Source organism: Aspergillus ruber (genome assembly GCF_000600275.1).
Source record: "Aspergillus ruber CBS 135680 unplaced genomic scaffold scaffold00011, whole genome shotgun sequence".
Taxonomy (NCBI): Eukaryota; Fungi; Ascomycota; class Eurotiomycetes; order Eurotiales; family Aspergillaceae; genus Aspergillus; species Aspergillus ruber.
In genome coordinates this window covers 59683-78086 of record NW_024467307.1, presented here as the reverse complement: position 1 = coordinate 78086, position 18404 = coordinate 59683, and the positions used below count along the sequence as shown (strand labels likewise).

Sequence of the window (18404 nt, the reverse complement as noted above, 5' to 3'; positions counted from 1 at the left end):
AGCAGATGTAGGAGATACACTGAGTCAAGTTTCATGACCACCGGAATAAGATTAAGTCAGTAGACTTCTGTACTGCTCATTATACGAATTCTAAAAACGGAAGGGGGTTATGACGACAATCACGACGGCTGTGGATTATATATTCTGTCGAAGGAGTTGGTGGAATTGCAGGGTACTGGTGGCGAGGATGTATAGTCTGGTTGGGTTAGCTATCTGGAGAAGAAAGCCCGGCTCCGGCCCTCGAATTCTGTGCCACCGAAAAACCCGGTTTGCGTTGTGTCTGTTAGGGAGGCCGGTGATATCGCTTGTCTTCGAGAATGGGGAAATAAATAATGACAAGACAACAAAATTATGGGATTGAGGACTTTTACAAGTTTTTTGAAGGTCCCTGAAGGCATCTCAGCTCTGCGGCTGAAGTAGGAATGTACTACATATGTAGGCTTAATGGATATCAATAACTTGTCGATAAATATGCTAATGTCTTTTCGGTTATCTTTCGATCACCGAAAAGTCTCCATAGCCATCTAGTATGCTAGTCCTGGGACGCAACTATACAGTTAGGGCATATCTTATCAGATCGATGTCACGTTACGATGACGTAGTGTCCAACCCGCCACATTTCGACTTTCATCTCAAACACATTGCAGTTCAATTGAGATATTTTTGCTTGGCACTATGATGGATGGACCTAACCAAGTCGAATACTCCGTCGAGAAACCGCTAAATCGCGAACCACCGACCAAAAACCTAGTGGATAGGTATCATCCTTCCTCCGCTTTACCCGGATTAGCTACCAACCTACTAACTCGATTCAGCTTCTACACTCCCCAAGACATCAGCTATGACAGAAACCATGGCCCGATACCCCATCTCCCCACCGGTGAAGACCACCTGGTCCGCATCGACGGCCAAGTCCGCACCCCAGTTACCTTGTCCGTGAAACAGCTCGCAACCGAATTCCCACAATATCAGATAATATGTGCGCTAGAATGCGCGGGGAACAGACGACACACGATGCGTACTCTTCTACGGGAAGTCGAGGGAATAGATTGGGGCGATGGCGCAGTGATGAATTGTAAATGGAAGGGACCGAAGTTGAGGGACGTGTTGCGGAGCGCAGGTGGGATTACCGGAAGGATTGAGAATTTGCATGCTGCATTTTCATGCTACCAGGTTAGGACCCAAAATGATACTTGGTATGGGGGTAGTGTGCCGCTTGAAAGGATTATGAAAGATGAGGATGGGGGCGATGTCATTCTGGCACTTGAAATGAATGATATGCCCCTAATGCCCAAACACGGTTATCCCCTCCGCGCGGTCCTCCCCGGTATCGCGGGCGCTAGATGGGTCAAATGGCTTGATAAAATCACAATCCAAGATCATGAATCTACCAACTTCTACCAGAAACGCGATTATAAGGTTCTTCCTGAAGAGGCTGTCGATAAGGAGTCCGCTGAACCGCACTGGGACCGTACTCCGCCTATGTACGATACACCCATTAACTCTGTCATCGGTGTTCCGACGGACGAGGAGACTGTTACGTTGCGCGATGGGAAAGTTGAGGTGAAAGGGTATGCAGTACCAAATGCGGCCGATGGCCCGGTCACGCGCGTGCAGGTCTCGACGGATCGGGGGAAGAATTGGGTGGATGCAGAGATCGGGAAGAGTGAGGGACAGAGAAATAAATGGTGCTGGGTGCTGTGGAGAGCTGAAGTTGATATAGAGCCTGGGACAGGGAAAGAGATTTGGAGTCGAGCGTTTGATGCTGGAGGGAATGTGCAGAAAGAGCATTCGCAGTGGAATCTCAGGGGAGTTGGATATAATGGATACGGGAGGGCCATGAATATTACGATCGCCTAAAATAGCATCTAGAAACTGTCTATTTACTTCATAATACATGACTACTTAAGGCAGCACTATGTACTTTTCCAAATGCTTGGGAATAGCAGAGCGTAGGTTCTTGCTCTCGAGCCATGTCTGGGAAAACAACCGCTCAGCATACCGGTAGGCTCCATCACATAGAACAGTCACGACGTTGTGACCCTTGCCGAGCTTCTCGGCGACTTCCTTGGCAGCAACAACGTTCAAGGCAGAGCTAGCACCAAGGTAAAGACCCTCCTCGTCCAAGCAGCGGTAGACCATCTCAATCGACTTCTCGTCGCTGATGTTCAGCGACCCGTCGATCAAATCGACATCGGGCTTGAGGTTCTCCGTGATACGGCCCTGACCAATGCCCTCAGTAATACTGCCACCAGCCCGGTCCATAAGATTACCACCGCTCTGAACGTAGCTGTGCAGCACACTACCCGGAGGATCAGCCAGAAAAGCTTTTACTCGTCCCTCACTGACTTCCTTCAGGTAGCGCGTGGTTCCAGCGAAAGTACCACCTGTTCCAGTCGCACAGGTAAACGCATCGATCTTGCCGCCAGTCTGGGCCCAGATCTCGGGTCCCGTAGTCTCAATATGCGCCTGGCGGTTGGCGACGTTGTCGAATTGGTTCGTCCACACAGCATTATCGAGCGACTCAGCATGTCTCCGCGCCTGATGGTTGTAGTTCTGGGGGTTGTCGAACGCCACCGCGGGGACCGGGTAGACCTCCGCGCCCAAAAGACGCAGCAGATCAATCTTGCCCTGCGACTGGGTGTTGGGCATGTAGATAACGAGCTTGTAGCCCTTGGAGCGGCAGACGTGGGCGAGACCAATACCCGTATTACCGGCCGTGCCCTCGACGACGGTACCGCCGGGCTTCAAGAGTCCCTTTTCCTCCGCATCCTTGACGACGAAGAGAGCGGCTCGGTCTTTCACGCTGCCACCAGGGTTTTGGAATTCGGCTTTACCGAGGACGTTGCAGCCGGTTTGTTCAGAGATACGCTTCAAGCGGATGAGGGGGGTGTTTCCAATTGCTGTTGTAGGACGGGTATGTTAGCATTGCTCCATGCTTCCCGGTAAATGAGGGGATCGCATACCTTCTGTCAAGCCATTGACAGAGCCCTGGGCTTGCGAAACTCGCACAGCATAGGCGGTAGACCCCTCTGCAGCACGGAGGGCCGTGGTGCCAAACCGGCGAATACTCTGGCGAAACATTTTGTCCAGTCCTGCAATCGAACGACACAGTAGACTCCGACGAGAACAAGAGCCCGGCGGCGGGCAATTCCCGGAGCCCCGGTTTTCGGCGTTAGTCAGACATCACGTGAAAAGTGGCGTGACGTGCATTACTACAATGTTTGGGAGGATCAGATGGAGTCGAACGTCATAAATTGAAAAGCAATACATATTTTTTTTCAAGTAATGACCACTATAGATAAACTTAATGCATAGAAGGGTACGTCTGTACCACAACACGTGCAGCCCTAGCCCTTATCAAGATATTGCCTGTTTGGGCTGTTTGTTTATCCCGCCGCCCCGTGACTTGTCGATTATCGGCGGCTTCTTTGAGGACAACCTCGACCACGGCTTCATCTTGCGACGCCGCAGTCCTTCCCGTCTCGATAAATTTGGGATTGCTGAACGATAATATACGAATTGTTATTGCGATGAATTGTTGGTATTAGTGTGGTCGATATCCCATTCACCCAACAACTATCACGACAAGTGAAAACTACCCCTCAGCGACACCACCATGCCCGCTCGCGTCTCCGCCCGTTCGACGTCCTCGGCTACACGCAAGACGTCCGTCCAGCCCTCTGGACGAGCCGGTTCTGCGCCTCCTGTTTTCGTGATCCCAGAAGAGCCTCCATTGCCCGAAACATCCCCCAACTTGCGACGGGACGTGTGTTCGATTTTCGCCGACGCCCAACGATCGACAACCGGACACCGCAAGCTAGTTGTTCGCCTTCGGAAATTGCAGGAGATCTCCTGTGGGATATTGAGAAAGAAGTCCAAGGACAACCAGGAGCAAGAGGAACTCTCGCTGCCGAATGAAGAGACCTATCCCGAGAAGGAGTTCAACGTGGAAGTTGGCCGATGTGTACTACGGATCCTCCCCATTAAGAAGACAGAACCTGTCGGTGATCGCATTCTGCGCTTTGTCGGCACATTCTTGACACATGCGTCGGAAAAGGATAATGAGCTGTTTGCTTTGGAAGAAGACGACGATGTTTCTACCGAGACTCCGACGGCGCGTCTCGCGACCAGTCTTGTTGCGGTGGTGTCGCCGCTTTTGGTAGCCAAGGACAAAATCGTGCGCTTCCGCGCTACGCAGTTAATCACGCTTATTGTCAACTCGCTCGACAGCATCGACGACGACTTATTTTACACCATCCGCCAAGGCCTGTTGAAGCGTATCAGGGATAAGGAGCCTTCTGTGAGAGTGCAAGCGGTCATGGGTCTCGGGCGTCTGGCAGGGAATGATGAGGACGATGATAACGACGATAACAGTGCTCTCTTGGAGAAGCTTATCGACATTATGCAGAATGATACGAGTGGCGATGTACGAAAGACCCTACTCACCAACTTGCCTCTTTCTCCGGGAACCCTTCCGTATCTACTGGAACGAGCTCGCGATCTCGACTCTGCGACACGGCGCGCATTGTACTCTCGCCTTCTTCCAACATTGGGCGACTTCCGTCATCTTTCCCTGTCTATGAGAGAAAAGATGCTGCGGTGGGGTCTCCGGGATCGAGACGAGAGTGTTCGGAAAGCTACTGGCAAACTGTTTTACGACCGGTGGATTGAGGACTGTGCTGGCACAAACAAGGAGAACAACGAAGCAGAAGGAGGATCTGGTGCCCCACAACGCTCTCCACCAAACATTGCTGCACTCCTCGAGCTGCTCGAGAGAATTGACGTGGTGAATTCCGGTATGGAGTCTGGCATTGCCCATGAAGCTATGCGTAGCTTCTGGGAGGGGCGTCCAGACTACCGGGAGGCAGTCGTGTTCGATGAGCCGTACTGGGAGTCGCTGAACGGAGAGTCATCATTCCTCCTGCGCTCGTTCAACGACTTCTGTCGGGTCGAGCATGATGGGAAATACGACAGCCTTGCTGACGACAAGATGCCCGAGGTCATTGCTCTGGCACACTATCTTCAGAAGTACCTGAATGAGCTCTTGGAGCGAAAGAAGACCGCCAAGGAGAGTGGTGAGGCAAACGATGATGACAGTGTGGAACAAGAGTTTGTCGTGGAGCAATTATTGCACATTGCTATCACCATGGACTACAGTGACGAAGTGGGACGACGGAAGATGTTCTCTTTACTCCGAGAATCCCTGGCCATCCCCGAGCTCCCGGAAGAAACCACCAAGCTTGCCGTCGAGACCCTGAGATGTGTCTGCGGACCTGACCTGTCTGCAGAGGCTGAATTCTGCAGTGTGGTTCTGGAGGCCATCGCTGAAGTCCACGATACCATCGCTACCGAAGACAGCTTTGTCTCTGCCAGGTCGGAAATTAGCGACGACGCCTCTAGCCGTGCTCGGTCTGAGACGCCCGCTTCTGAGGCATCTTTTAACAAGGATGAGGCTAAGGCTAAGGTTCTCAAAGAGATTGTCATCAACATGAAGTGCTTGCACATTGCTCTTTGCATGCTGCAGAATGTAGAAGGCAATTTGCAGCAAAACATGAACTTGGTGACTATGTTGAACAACCTGGTTGTGCCTGCTGTTCGGAGTCACGAGGCTCCCATTCGGGAGCGTGGCTTGGAGTGCTTGGGTCTTTGCTGTTTACTTGATAAGGTAGGCTTCCATTCATTCCTTGACACTTGAGGTGATGCTAACTGTTCAGACCCTGGCCGACGAGAACATGACACTCTTCATTCATTGCTACAGCAAAGGTCACGATGCTTTGCAGGTGACAGCCATTCACATCCTTTGCGATATGCTTACGACGCACCCTACGTTGCTTGCGCCCGTCACTCAGCCAGACGGCGAGACCGTGTCCCCACCGCCATTCCAGAAACCCCTGTTGAAGGTGTTTGCCCGAGCACTTAGGGCCAACTCCCCGAGCGATGTGCAGACGGGCGCTGCTACTGCTTTGTCGAAGCTACTGCTCACGAGCGCTTTCTCGCCTTCTGGACCCAACGTCCCGCCAGCCATTCAGGAGATGAACCAAGCAGCCGTGGAGACGCTCTTGTTGAACCTTGTCGTTTCCTTCTTCCATCCGCGGACTCGAGGGAACCCCGCACTACGACAGTCATTGGCCTACTTCTTCCCTGTATACTCCCATTCGCGAATTACAAACATGCAGCACATGCAGCGGGTTACAGTCCCTGTCGTGCGTACTGTCTTGAACGCAGCTGAGGAGCATTACTCGCTTGAAGCCGAAGAAGACAGCGACGGCGAGATCGACGAGACAATCGCGCAGCGCGAACTCAAAACACTAATGACCGGTGTCCTAGGCATGCTCGCAGAATGGACTGACGAACGACGAGTTGTCGGCCTGGGCGGAGAAAACGTCCTCATCGGCGGTACAGCCAGCTCCAGCGCCTGCGGCTTCGTCCACCTAGCCGTGATAAAGGACATCCTGGAACGTGTTCTGGGCATCAGCGCCGGCACCAACCGCTGCTCCAAGGACGAGCGCAAACTCCTCTTCTCCCTCATGAGCAAACTCTACATTGCACCTCCACCACCACCGCCATCCCGCTCCGGCTCGCGCCCCCCCGAAGGTGACGATCAATTCCGCACAAGCACCCGCAGCAACGGCGAAATCACACAGGAGAACATCGAACTCGCACAGCAAGTCAAAGAACTCCTCGATCAGGCCATCGAAGAAGGTGCTGCCGGTGATGCAACCGGTCGCAACGCTTTGGTCAAGGCTAAGAACTCGGTGCTCAAACTGCTCGCGACGGCACAGGGTATCCGGGTCCCGAGTAGGATGGCGCGTGAAGGTACGGAGGAAGGTGATAGTGATATGATGAGTGTCAAATCTGGAGCGAGCAGTGTGAGGTCTGGGAGTGTACGGCCGTCCATCGAGCCGGGCTTGGCGAGACGGAAATTCTCTTTGGAGCCGAGTATCATCGAGGAGGAGGAGGAGGAGGAGGAGGGGGATAGTCGGGGGACGATTGTCAAGTCGGAGGTTCAGGATGAGTAATTTTCTGTGTTTTGGGTTGAATGGCGTTGTTTGCTTGGTAGTAATGGATTGATGATGGTTATGTTTATTTGGGTTGGAGTTGTGTTTTCATTCTGGTATATATGGTTATTGAATATATCTAGTCTATGATACTGCGCTATATATCCTTCAGTCCGTATTCTGTATATTCTCCGCTGTCAGTGGAGAAGATCCTTTGGATGGCACGGATTGACCCAGGGAACTGACGAGGAACATTTTTCTTTTCTTTTTCCTCGTGCTCCCCCTGAATTGTCAATTAAATACTATCATAATAGATCTGTCGAGTCAGTTAGACTTGCTTGTACATATCTCGCTGCATGATGCCACAGGTGTCAGATGGCAGGGATTGGCATTAGCACGAGTACATGTACATGTACTATGTAAGATACATGACTGTAATAATTAGACGGACAAGATGGAATAAACTAAAGCGATCAATCGTATGTAGATGTATTGTGTAGATGTATTGTACTGTGCTCAGTACTCCGTATGCTCCGTGGTCCTCCGGTATACTTACACCTCTTGAGCAGTCAACATACTATGAGTACTCTGTATACCATATACCACAGTATAATCCATAGAAAAGAAAAGACCCAATCAATTCTAGCTAGCATAATAGTCCACTGTCTATATATATGTTTATATATACTTACTTGTGTTGGTGATTACTACTCGGTCCACCTCAATTCCTCCCGAACGAACGATTTTTCCTCGTTTCTTTTTCCTTCTTTTCTCCCCTCTTTTTCTCTTACCTTTTCTCTCTCTTCTTTACGCTGGGTTTGCTTCTTTTATTGTTTTATTTGTTGCTTCTGTTTCTTTCGTTGGGTTCACTTATTCCACTCAACCCACTTAATCCACGACTCTTTTTTTCTTCTTTTTTCTCCGTCGTGGATTTGTGTCGCCTCAGTCAACCCACAGCCAGCCAGACAGAGAGCCTGAAGAACAGCAGAGAACGACAGATAGACAAGTGTCTTCTTCTCTTCGTCTCTATCTCCTAGATCTTTCTCTCTCTTCTCTTATCCTCACCTAATCCTACAAAAATGTCCATCTCGTCTCCCACTCCCAAGCTGGACCGCTACATTGTCATCCACGTCGCGACCACCTGCGATGAACATGGTGTCTACGTCACAAAGGACTCTGCAGAGGTGATTGAATTGGGGTGGATGCTGCTGGACACCAAGACCTGCGATGAGGTATGTCTTTCAATTGGAGATGCAATTGATCAGTGATCGGAATGTTGAAGGTTGGAATGTGCTAACCCCTGACCAACAGCTGCACCGCGAATCCGTCCTCGTCAAGCCCGTCAACACGCCCATTACTCCCCTCTGCAGTAAGTCTTCTTCTATGCCATGTATACCTCTTCCACGGTCATCTGCGGGTTCAATGGCTGACGGCCTCCTGACAGCGAGCTTGACCACTCTGACTTGGGAGCATGTCCGCTCGGCAGGTACTTTCCGCGATGCCATCAACCGTTTCGACGCTTTTGCCCAGGAACACCTCATCAGCAAGAATCTCGAGTTCGCTTTCGTCACCCTTGACTCTTGGGATCTCCGTGTCCAGTTGCCCCGCGAGGCCCGCGATAAGGCCGTCGTCCTGCCTCCCTACCTCCAGCACTCGCGCACCTTTGACCTCCGTACCGAGTACCAGAGATGGCAGACCCATCACCCCGAGTCGCTGCCTTTTGGCCCCAGCTCGCTCGCCAACATCTGTGCCGCTCTCGAAGTTGAGCCCGTCCAGTCCTCCGCTCCGATCAAGCACAACCTGCCTTTCCACCTGCAGGCTCTGGCCCCCGCTTCCCCCCGCCGCGCTATGGAGGAGTCCATCACCCTCGCCCGTGTCCTCCGCGGTTTGATCCGCAAGTCTCAACCCCCGCATGAGCACCCCGAAATCCTCACCCGTCCTATGGATGCCCGGGCCGATGTCCGTGCTTTCCTGGCTGAGCGCAGCAAGGTCTTGCACCTCAGCGGTCTGCCCCACGATACTACTCAGTCGGAGTTGGAGAGCTGGTTCACTCAGTTTGGTGGTCGTCCCATTGCCTTCTGGACTCTGCGGACGCCTGATCAGCACAAGCCCACCGGCACCGGATTTGCCGTCTTTTCGTCTCATGAGGAGGTAATGCATCTCTTTCCGCTGGCCCCGCTGCCATCGCTAACATATCATAGGCCGCTGAAAGCCTCTGCATGAACGGTCGTGCTCTCAACGAAAAGGCTATCGAAGTCTCCCCCTCCTCCAGCCGTGTTCTGGACCGTGCTGCCGAGATCCTGACCCCCTTCCCTCCGTCGAAGAACCGTCCTCGTCCCGGTGACTGGACTTGCCCGTCTTGCGGTTTCTCCAACTTCCAGCGTCGTACCGCCTGTTTCCGCTGCTCGTTCCCCGCTATGGCCGCTGCTCCCGACCCGGTTGGATATGGTGCCTACGGCTACGGCCCTCCGTCGATGATGCCTCCTCACATGCACGGTGGTGGCGGCGGTGGTGGTGGTGGTCACGGAATGGGTCACGGCGGCCGTATGGGCGGCAACGGTGGTGTTGTTCCCTTCCGTGCCGGTGACTGGAAGTGTGGCTCCGAGGGCTGTGGCTACCACAATTTTGCCAAGAACATCAACTGTCTGCGTTGCGGTGCTCCGCGTTCGGGTGCTGCCGTGGTCGCCGACTCGGCCTTCCCGTCTCCGATGGACCCTCCTTCTGGCTTCGGTATGGGTCCTAACTCGATGGCCAGCACTCCGGCTCCTGCTCCTTTCGCTTCTGCGGCCGGTGCGTTTGGTGGCTTTAACCAGCAGTTCGGTGCTCCCCCCAGCAACTACGCCTTGCCCTCTGGTCTGGGCAGCGGCCCTGGCGCCGCCTACCCTCCTATGGGCCAGATGAGCGCTGGTTACGGCTCTGCCAACTCTCACTCCACCGCTTCATTCGCCAACCCCGCCGCTCAAGCTGCTTTCACGAGCGCTGATCACAGTGCCCCCACCAGCGCCTCCAACGGTGCTTTCTACGGCAACGATGGCAGTGACCCGTTCGCCTTCCTTTCCACCGGTCTCGGTGGGTTGACCGTTGCGGACGATGCTCACGCCCGCCGGAACGGTGCGGGTGCTAACAAGTCTCCTGCTTAAACGTTTAAAACCGGGATGACGCAGTAATGAGAACCATATCTATTCTTCCTTTCTTGTCTTTCGGTCACGTTGGTTTATGTCAATACGGATGGATTGGAATTGTTGTCGATATATGTTGATGGTCGATACTACGCTGTTTGTATAAGGAAATTTTGCCGTTCTGGTGCATTTCGGTTGGGAGGAGCAGGCTGGTAGCGTGTCATCGTTTCTGGGTCTTTTATTTTATGTTTGATTTCAAATTTGGGCATGTTTTACTATTTCCAGCGAACTGTTTTGAGGGCCTAAGGGTAGACCCTCCTGGGAACAGCAACAAAACGCAAGGGGGGTGTGGGCTGGCAAAGGCGCTTTCGACATCAATTCTTTGATTGGGTTTTTATGTCTTTCATCGCCCTGTCTTGTTTGGATTCGGAGGGTAGGGTTTGTTTGGTGATGGAGTTTCATTTCATTTCATTCTTTTTTTTTTTTTTTTTTTTTTTTTTTTTTTTGTTCTATTTATTTCTGACATTTCTGCGCATGGAAGACCGGATGAGGAAGTTTAGCATGTCTCGACTTGCATTTAGATATATTTTGTTCATGTTTTTGTCTTGTCTACAAAGGAACCGAAATCATCGGAGGTCATGGTAGGTGTTGGGCCAGGTTGGTTTGTTTTCAACACAGCGCAGTATTTCTCTGCTGAGGCGATGTGAATTTCGGGAGTGAACATAAGATTGTATTCAATGTCCATATGTCTTTCTGAATATCTTTACTTCTCTGGAGTACTCCGTAGAGGTTGGTTTGTATTTTCCACTGTGATGAGTGTACATTGCGTATTCGCTCTGCATTGTTTGACAGTTCTTTTGAATAACAGAGCAATTACAGCCTCTTCATCCTACGAGCATCAATAACAATTCATACATGGCTGTGAATCTACTGACCTGACAAGACTCTGTAGCCGCGCGGCTAGCGCTTGGGAGCTCTGAGCCGCGGGACACCTGGATCCGTCATCGCCAGCAGGCCGGAGATCCTCACCACCACGATACCTCTCATTCCTTCATCCACCTTATCTTAGATCCTCAGCACACGAAGTCTTATTCTTGTTGCTTTTTGTTGTCCCTGTTTCTGAATTCTAGCCCATAATGTCCGGATATGACCGAGCTCTTTCAGGTACGTCAGATGCTGGTACTACTAGCTAGCTAGCTAGTATCTTACCATGAGCTTAGAAGCTAACAATGAGCAGTATTCAGGTATGAAGCAATCACTGAATTATGCTGAATATGACCTAACAAAACCAGCCCCGACGGGCACGTCTTCCAGGTTGAATACGCCATGGAAGCCGTCAAGAGAGGTACCACCCACTCCAACCCATCCATTAAACACCCAAACTAAGAGTCCAGGAACCTGCGCCGTCGGCGTAAAAGGAAAAGATGTTGTCGTCATCGGCTGCGAAAAACGCTCCGCCCTCAAACTCCAAGACACCCGCATCACGCCCTCCAAAATCGCCGTCCTCGACCACCACGTTACCCTGGCCTTCGCCGGCCTCAATGCCGATGCCCGCATCCTCATCGACAAAGCCCGTCTCGAAGCCCAGTCGCACCGCCTGACCGTCGAGGACCCCGTTAGTGTGGAGTATATTACGAAGCATATTGCGAGTGTGCAGCAGCGGTATACGCAGAGTGGGGGTGTTCGGCCTTTTGGGATTAGCACGTTGCTTGCTGGGTTCGATCCGAATGATGAAGTGCCGAGATTGTATTTGACGGAGCCGTCGGGGATTTATTCTGCTTGGTATGTTTTCTTGGCTCTGGAATAAGGCGAAGCGGGGGCTGACAACGAACAGGAAAGCAAACGCCATCGGCCGCTCGAGCAAGACGGTCCGCGAATTCCTCGAACGCAACCACGTCGAAGATATGGACCGCGAGCAGACCATCGCTCTCACTATCAAGTCGCTGCTGGAAGTCGTGCAGACGGGCGCCAAGAACATCGAGGTGGCTATCATGTCCGCCGGCAAGACGATCGAGATGCTCCCCGATGACCAGATCGAGACGTACGTGAAGAACATAGAGGCGGAGAAGCAGGAGGAGGCGGCGAAGAAGAAGACAGGTCGGACGGGTACTACTACGGCTGCTATTCTGACGCGGCCTGGTGGTGGGGAGACGGGGGAGTCGGGTCGGTCTGCTGAGTAGACATTGTTAAATGGATGAGATACGGGATATCTATGATGCACTTGTTTTTGAATTAGATGTTCTCAGAGCGTCAATGAAATCGTCTATGCTTGATACTGCCAGTTCAACAGTCACAATTTAATATGATACAGCTATATCACAGTACTAAATAAGTATCTCCAGAAATGTCAAAGAAGGATATAATCGTCTCATCGTAACCCACACCCACTCACACAACAATCTAACCCATCCGATCTGACAAATCCTTGAAATTAAAGATGGATTTCTCCTCCGGCAGATGCACCCGATCATCCTTGAGCATCCTACACACATTAGCACACCCTCTTATAACATAGAAAGAGGGAAGGGGTACCTGTTATCCATCCGCGCATCATCACCCTCAACCTGCAACGCGGGCTTGGGCGTCTTAGCCTCAAGCACGAAATGGTTATCGCAGTGGGGACAATATTCGTCGCTTTCCTCGAACTCGGCGGCATCTTTGCGGAAGCATTTTTTGCATTTTTTGCAGGCGAATGTCTACACCTGTCAGTTTCTATTCATATATATCCTTCTGTGTAGACCCTTGAGACGCAGGGAGACAACGGGGTGGGTACCATCTCAGGGGACTTGGCGAGAGCATGTGGTTCCTGTTCAAAGTGGCATTCTGCGCAGTCGAACCATTTGCGGCCTGTCGTTTTTGAAAGAGTAAAGGATTAGTTGGCGCTTAGGTGTGTGGTTGTGGTTGTAGAGGGGGTAGGTGGATGAAGGGCGTACAGCATGGAGAGCGGATGGCGACTTGGGCGTTGAGGATGTGTTTGCTGCTGTTGTTAGTATACTGTGATACGAATGATAGGAGGGGAGTTCCTGAGGAAGAGAGAGCGTACCACATGGTGTTGAACTGCGACTGGTGCAGAGGCGCTTGGTAGAGATGAGTGGGAGGTTTTTTTTTGTCCGGACCAGGGTGGTATAGAAGTAGAAAGCGCTAAGGGTGCCAATAGATACGGAATTAGTGGAAAAACAAATATAGACAGTACTCCGTAGGCGACAGTTGGGTATTTTCTGGGGCAGACAAGATGATTATAGGCACGAACTGTATAAAATGGCTGCTTACATTATGCCGCTGCCTCGCGCCACGGATAGTAACCTGTTCTTTGATTCACTCTCTACCACTACCACCACTACTACTACTACTACTTCTACTACTTCTTTTTCTACCACTACCGACTACTGCTCTCCTTTTCTCTCCTATTTCATACTTCTTCTCCATAGAGCATAGAGCACTTCTCCTTCTCCTGACCGCCTCCGCTTGCTCCGCTGTTATTATTACATTGTTATCCTCTATTCCTCTACAACAGCAACCACTACTCATACTACAACAACCACTACTCAAACACAGCATATGCCCTCTGAGCCGTCTCACCGGACTTGTGGTGGCCATGGAGGGAAACAAGGATAAAGATAACACCGACAATGCTCCCCTTGTACGTCGCATGCATCAATCACCTGTCATGTACCCTGTCTGTCATGTCACTAACTTTATCTAACAGAGACCCGTCTCCTCACTCCTCTCGCATTTCGAAAACCTCTCCCATACTAGGTCCTCTTCCGCAGTTACTCCCAACACCCGCGACTCGTCTCTCCTAAAGAGCCCCGAACCGCGCGATGACGATCTCCGCTCCCATTTCTCTCGTGCCTCCGTGGACTTGGCCCGTCCGCGCTCGCCTTGGACACCGCAGCCGCAGCAACAGGCGGATGCGCAGCAGATACCTGATCAATTGTATAGGCACAGGACAGGGGGTTTTGCTAATGGGGAGGCATCGCGTGCCAATGGCTCTTCCGGGAGACGACATGGCCGTCCTATGTCGTTGAGTTTCCAGTCCTCGCCGCAGTTGGCTCCGACGTTGACGGTAGACTCGCCACGGTCTCCGCCGCGGGGACTCGTTGAATCGCCAGACGAACTGGCCGAGGATGGGAATCGGGTTTCGCGCAATCCGCAGGGCTTGGGCCTGGATACGGGGGCTTCCCAGGAGTCACTACCCCCGCGGCTGTCTCGCAGCTCTGTCGCCGGAACACCCACTTCGAATATTCCAGGCAATCTATCTCCCGGGGAGTTGCATTCGGCGAAATTTGCGATGCGGGATAGTCCGTCGGATCGCAAGGCCAAGAGCGCCTCCTTGCCGCCGCCCGCCAACCGCGCTGACAAGCCTAAGATCCCGGTGAAACCTTCCAACCTTGCGTTCCAGGAGTCGAATACGCTGGCTGCTCCTAGGACGAAACGGGCTTCCTCTGATCTTCGTGTGTCGCCGTTTAGCACGCCTCCGAGTAGTCCGGAGAAATCGCCGCCCAAGGCTATTCCGCCTCGTCCTGTTCGATCGGAGACGGAATCTCCTGCTCAGCGATTGTTTGAAGAAAGGGCAGGTGTACATTCGCCACTGGCGCAGGATGCGCGAGAGCCTGGGTTTAATCGGAGACCGCCCCCGCCCCAGCGGGAACCTTCGCGAGACACGAAACCGTTGACGGTGCAGATTCCAACTGGCCAGCAGAGACAGGCAGAACCGATGTCGAGCGTACCGCAGTCCGCGCAGAGATTGCAGGCGACAAGTGATATGCCAGGGGATCGTCCGGGGCTGCCCCCTCGTGCGTCGGTACAGAGTCGCAGGGTGTCTCCTTCGAGGCAGATGCCCGCAGATTTACCGGTGACGTCTCCTCATCAGCCCCCACCACAACCTCGACGTCCATCTCCTGGGCGTCAGACTATGCAGAATCGGTCACCGTCGAGACAAATGTCGAATGCAGAGTACCCGTCTCCTGCACAGCAACAACCCCCACAACCGCTTCTTCCTCGACGCGCAAACCCGTCTCCATCGCGACAAACGGCTAATGCCGATTTCCCTGTATCGTCTCCTCGACCGCTCGAACCTATTCCCCAGCAACAACCCCTTACTCCCCAGCAGCCTGCACGCCCATCTGAACTTCATCGCCAACCCTCTTATTCCCGCGAAAACAAACCATCCTACGATCGTGGACAACCACCTCCGCCGCCCCAGAACCCACCGCAACCTCGTCCCCGCCCTGATACGGAAGACGAGGAGGAACAGTATCCTAGTCAGCCGACTATCACTCTAACAGACTACCCCGATGCCTCTAATGCGAATCGGAGACCGCCTGCTATTAAGATTGGGCCGAACGAGATTTCTACGAGATATGACACGCGCCTCATGGACGTGTGTGGGAAATACGTCTGTACGACCGGTTATCTGACACGAGTCTGGGATTTGACAAATGGCGAACAAATCATGAGCTTGAGCCATGGTGAAACCGTCAAGACGCTGTCTATGGCGTTCAAGCCCGGCGCAGGCCTCGAAGACGAAGGGAGACGGGTATGGCTGGGTACTAACAGCGGAGAACTACATGAAGTCGATATCGCAACTCGTGCTGTGGTCGCATCGAGATCATACCCATCGCGTCGTGAGGTGATCAAGATTCTGCGACACAATAAGGAAATGTGGACGATGGACGATGAGGGGAGGTTGCTTATCTGGCCCGCTGATGAATCTGGTGTCCCAAATCTTCAATACAGCTACCATAACCCTTATGACCGCGTTGCGCGTGGACAAACGTTTTCGATGGTTGTGGGTGATGAACTTTGGCTGGCTACTGGTAAAGACATCCACGTGTACCAACCGTATGCGCGCGACGATGCTTCTTTCAAGGTTCTTCGGAAACCACTCGTATCGCAGAATGCAGGCGAGGTTACTTCAGGTGCTTACACGACCAAGAACGGCGGACGGGTATATCTCGGACATGCAGATGGAAAGATCAGCGTGTACTCTGCCAAAGACTACTCATGCTTGGCCGTTGTCAACGTGAGTGTTTACAAGATCAACTGTCTAAGCGTCGTCGGGGATTATCTCTGGGCAGGCTACAAGACCGGTATGATCTATGTGTACGACGTCAACTCGAACCCGTGGGCAGTGAAGAAAGACTGGAAGGCACATGATAGTCCAGTCTCCAACTTCATTCTTGATACGAGTAGCGTGTGGACGATGAACCGGCTGCAAGTTACGTCACTGGGCACGGATAATTGTATTCGGCTTTGGGATGGAACGTTGGAGAGTGATTGGTTGGGTATGTTGTCCCTTTTCCGGTTTGAAGATAGGTTGCTAACTCCAGTAGAATCTCGAATGCAAAGCAGGGATGTCGAATTCTGCAAGTTCCGTGAGATACGTGCCGTGGTTATGACGTGGAATGCTGGTGCTTCGACACCGGGTAGCGTGCGCATGTCCACGTTCATTCAGGATGCGATTCATCCCGAGGATCCGCCGGGGATCCTGGTGTTTGGATTCCAGGAACTTGTTGATCTTGAAGATAAGAAGATCACTGCCAGTACTTCTTCCCAATGCTTCTACATTATGAGTTGCTGCTAACGAAAGCCCAGAGAGCCTTCTCAAAAGCAGCAAAAAGAAAGAAAAGAAGGAAGCTGGCGAGAAAGAGCATATGAGTCGTCAATACCGGGTGTGGGCTGAGCATTTGACACGGTGCGTTAATGACTGCATGCCGCTTGACGAGTCGTATGTCCTGCTGCACACGGCGAACATGGTCGGTCTTTTCACCTGCGTCTTCGTCCGACACAAAGAACGTGAGCGAATCAAGAATGTCCGCGCCGCAGAGGTAAAGCGTGGTATGGGTGGCTTGCACGGCAACAAAGGCGCCCTGATCCTCCGCTTCATCCTCGACGACAGCTCCCTCTGCTTCGTGAACTGCCACTTAGCAGCCGGCCAAACGCAAACAGCCCAGCGCAACAACGATGTGGCCGCCATCTTAGAGGCAGAATGCCTCGCCAGCGAAACCAGCCTCACAGCCCGCGCAGACCACTTCGTCAGCGGCGGCGACGGCTCCATGATCATGGACCACGAAGTCTGCATCCTGAACGGCGACCTCAACTACCGCATCGACTCTATCCCCCGCAACGTGATTATCGACGCCGTCCGCCAAAATAACCTCCCCAAACTCCTCGACCGTGACCAACTCCTCGCCTCGCGCCGCAAGAACCCTGGTTTCCGACTGCGTTCTTTCAACGAGGCACCGATTACTTTTGCCCCGACGTACAAGTATGACGTTGGTACTGATGATTACGATTCTAGTGAGAAGAAGCGGTCTCCTGCGTGGTGTGATCGCGTGCTTTATCGGGGGTTGGGGAGGATAAAGCAGTTGGATTATCGAAGGCATGAAGTCCGCGCTTCGGATCACCGGCCTGTTAGTGCGTTTTTCAAACTACGCATAAAGACTGTGTTACCGAGTGAGCGCGCTGCCACGTGGGAGTCTTGCCAGGCGGAATTCCAGAAGGAAAGGAAGAGGTTGATGTCGGAGGCTAGGTATGCCCTTCCCTTCCCCCTCCCCTCAACCCTCTATTACCTAAGTCTATCGACATTTTCTAATATATGGTACAGTATTGAATACCTCATTAGCGTTCTCGGCACGGAACCCAAACAAGCGCGCGCATTGATTCTCGGTGGCGCATGATCCTGTTCACTTCGTTTTGCTTTTGTTTATCATCTATCAGCATTAATCTTAGTAGCCACAGTCGCGTGGAGATGAAGGGGGATATACAATGTACGACTAATGATTCACGATAGATATGTATGTTATATGAGATGTTGAGTTGTTACTTGCTTGGTTGATTCCGTTTGACTGATTGAAAGATGGTGGTTGTTTGTTGATGTTGTGTCTGTTCTAGTAGGCGGGCACGAGATAGATAGGACATGCAGGTTGGGTAGGTCATTACATTGATGTGTTTGTCCGGGTGCCCTCTACAATTCAACCAGTATCTGCCTAAGAACAACTCAGTACTTCATAAGTGGATGCCAATAGCTCGTTGATGGTTATGATAGTGTTCCTTTGAATCACTGGCTGGTTGATGATTGCTGGGAAAGGTCTCTATGGCCATGGTATGTGGTACAATAGATTAAAGTCGCAACGCGTCTGATATTGCGGATATTGAGGAGCTTCTGACTGGTTATTGAGAGGGAATGTCATGTTGATAGATGGATAGTGTTAGTTCCTGAACAATTATCTGACCGACATTATTGTCCCGTGGGATTATGGAGCATGCATCTTCGTCATAG

At 52.1% G+C, this 18404-nt stretch overlaps 7 protein-coding genes across 7 annotated transcripts; 5 read left to right on the top strand and 2 right to left on the bottom strand.

Annotated features, from left to right (window-relative positions):
• The first annotated feature begins 646 nt into the window (after positions 1-646).
• EURHEDRAFT_45920 (putative sulfite oxidase) lies at positions 647-1883 on the top strand. Its single transcript, XM_040784560.1, has one exon. The coding sequence runs from the start codon at positions 676-678 to the stop codon at positions 1858-1860; it is 1185 nt and encodes a 394-aa protein (XP_040639224.1). The 5' UTR covers positions 647-675; the 3' UTR covers positions 1861-1883.
• A 22-nt stretch (positions 1884-1905) lies between these two features.
• EURHEDRAFT_455151 (cysteine synthase A) lies at positions 1906-3084 on the bottom strand (the record flags this gene model as incomplete). The annotated part of the gene is made up of 2 exons (XM_040784253.1): positions 1906-2903; positions 2967-3084. The coding sequence occupies 2 exons, from the start codon at positions 3082-3084 to the stop codon at positions 1906-1908; spliced, it is 1116 nt and encodes a 371-aa protein (XP_040639223.1).
• A 216-nt stretch (positions 3085-3300) lies between these two features.
• EURHEDRAFT_385968 (condensin subunit YCG1) lies at positions 3301-7248 on the top strand. Its single transcript, XM_040779663.1, has 2 exons — positions 3301-5668; positions 5718-7248. Exons 1-2 carry the CDS (start codon positions 3620-3622, stop codon positions 7020-7022), a joined length of 3354 nt encoding a protein of 1117 aa, XP_040639222.1. The 5' UTR covers positions 3301-3619; the 3' UTR covers positions 7023-7248.
• Positions 7249-7659: 411 nt separating this feature from the next.
• Positions 7660-10593, top strand: EURHEDRAFT_411821 (putative RNA binding protein (Arp)). Its single transcript, XM_040781738.1, has 4 exons — positions 7660-8233; positions 8313-8370; positions 8446-9152; positions 9203-10593. The coding sequence occupies exons 1-4, from the start codon at positions 8081-8083 to the stop codon at positions 10139-10141; spliced, it is 1857 nt and encodes a 618-aa protein (XP_040639221.1). The 5' UTR covers positions 7660-8080; the 3' UTR covers positions 10142-10593.
• Positions 10594-11256: 663 nt separating this feature from the next.
• On the top strand, positions 11257-12300 carry pre6 (proteasome core particle subunit alpha 4; the record flags this gene model as incomplete). Its single annotated transcript, XM_040786325.1, has 4 exons — positions 11257-11288; positions 11413-11465; positions 11515-11902; positions 11955-12300. 4 exons carry the CDS (start codon positions 11257-11259, stop codon positions 12298-12300), a joined length of 819 nt encoding a protein of 272 aa, XP_040639220.1.
• Positions 12301-12503: 203 nt separating this feature from the next.
• EURHEDRAFT_411819 (CHY zinc finger protein) lies at positions 12504-13228 on the bottom strand. The gene is made up of 5 exons (XM_040781737.1): positions 13164-13228; positions 13054-13097; positions 12894-12967; positions 12653-12816; positions 12504-12602 (listed from the first exon to the last, which is right to left on the bottom strand). Exons 1-5 carry the CDS (start codon positions 13166-13168, stop codon positions 12521-12523), a joined length of 369 nt encoding a protein of 122 aa, XP_040639219.1. The 5' UTR covers positions 13169-13228; the 3' UTR covers positions 12504-12520.
• Positions 13229-13715: 487 nt separating this feature from the next.
• EURHEDRAFT_402240 (putative inositol polyphosphate phosphatase) lies at positions 13716-17802 on the top strand (the record flags this gene model as incomplete). The annotated part of the gene is made up of 4 exons (XM_040780128.1): positions 13716-13760; positions 13827-16407; positions 16456-16665; positions 16718-17802. The coding sequence occupies 4 exons, from the start codon at positions 13716-13718 to the stop codon at positions 17800-17802; spliced, it is 3921 nt and encodes a 1306-aa protein (XP_040639218.1).
• Positions 17803-18404: the final 602 nt, after the last annotated feature.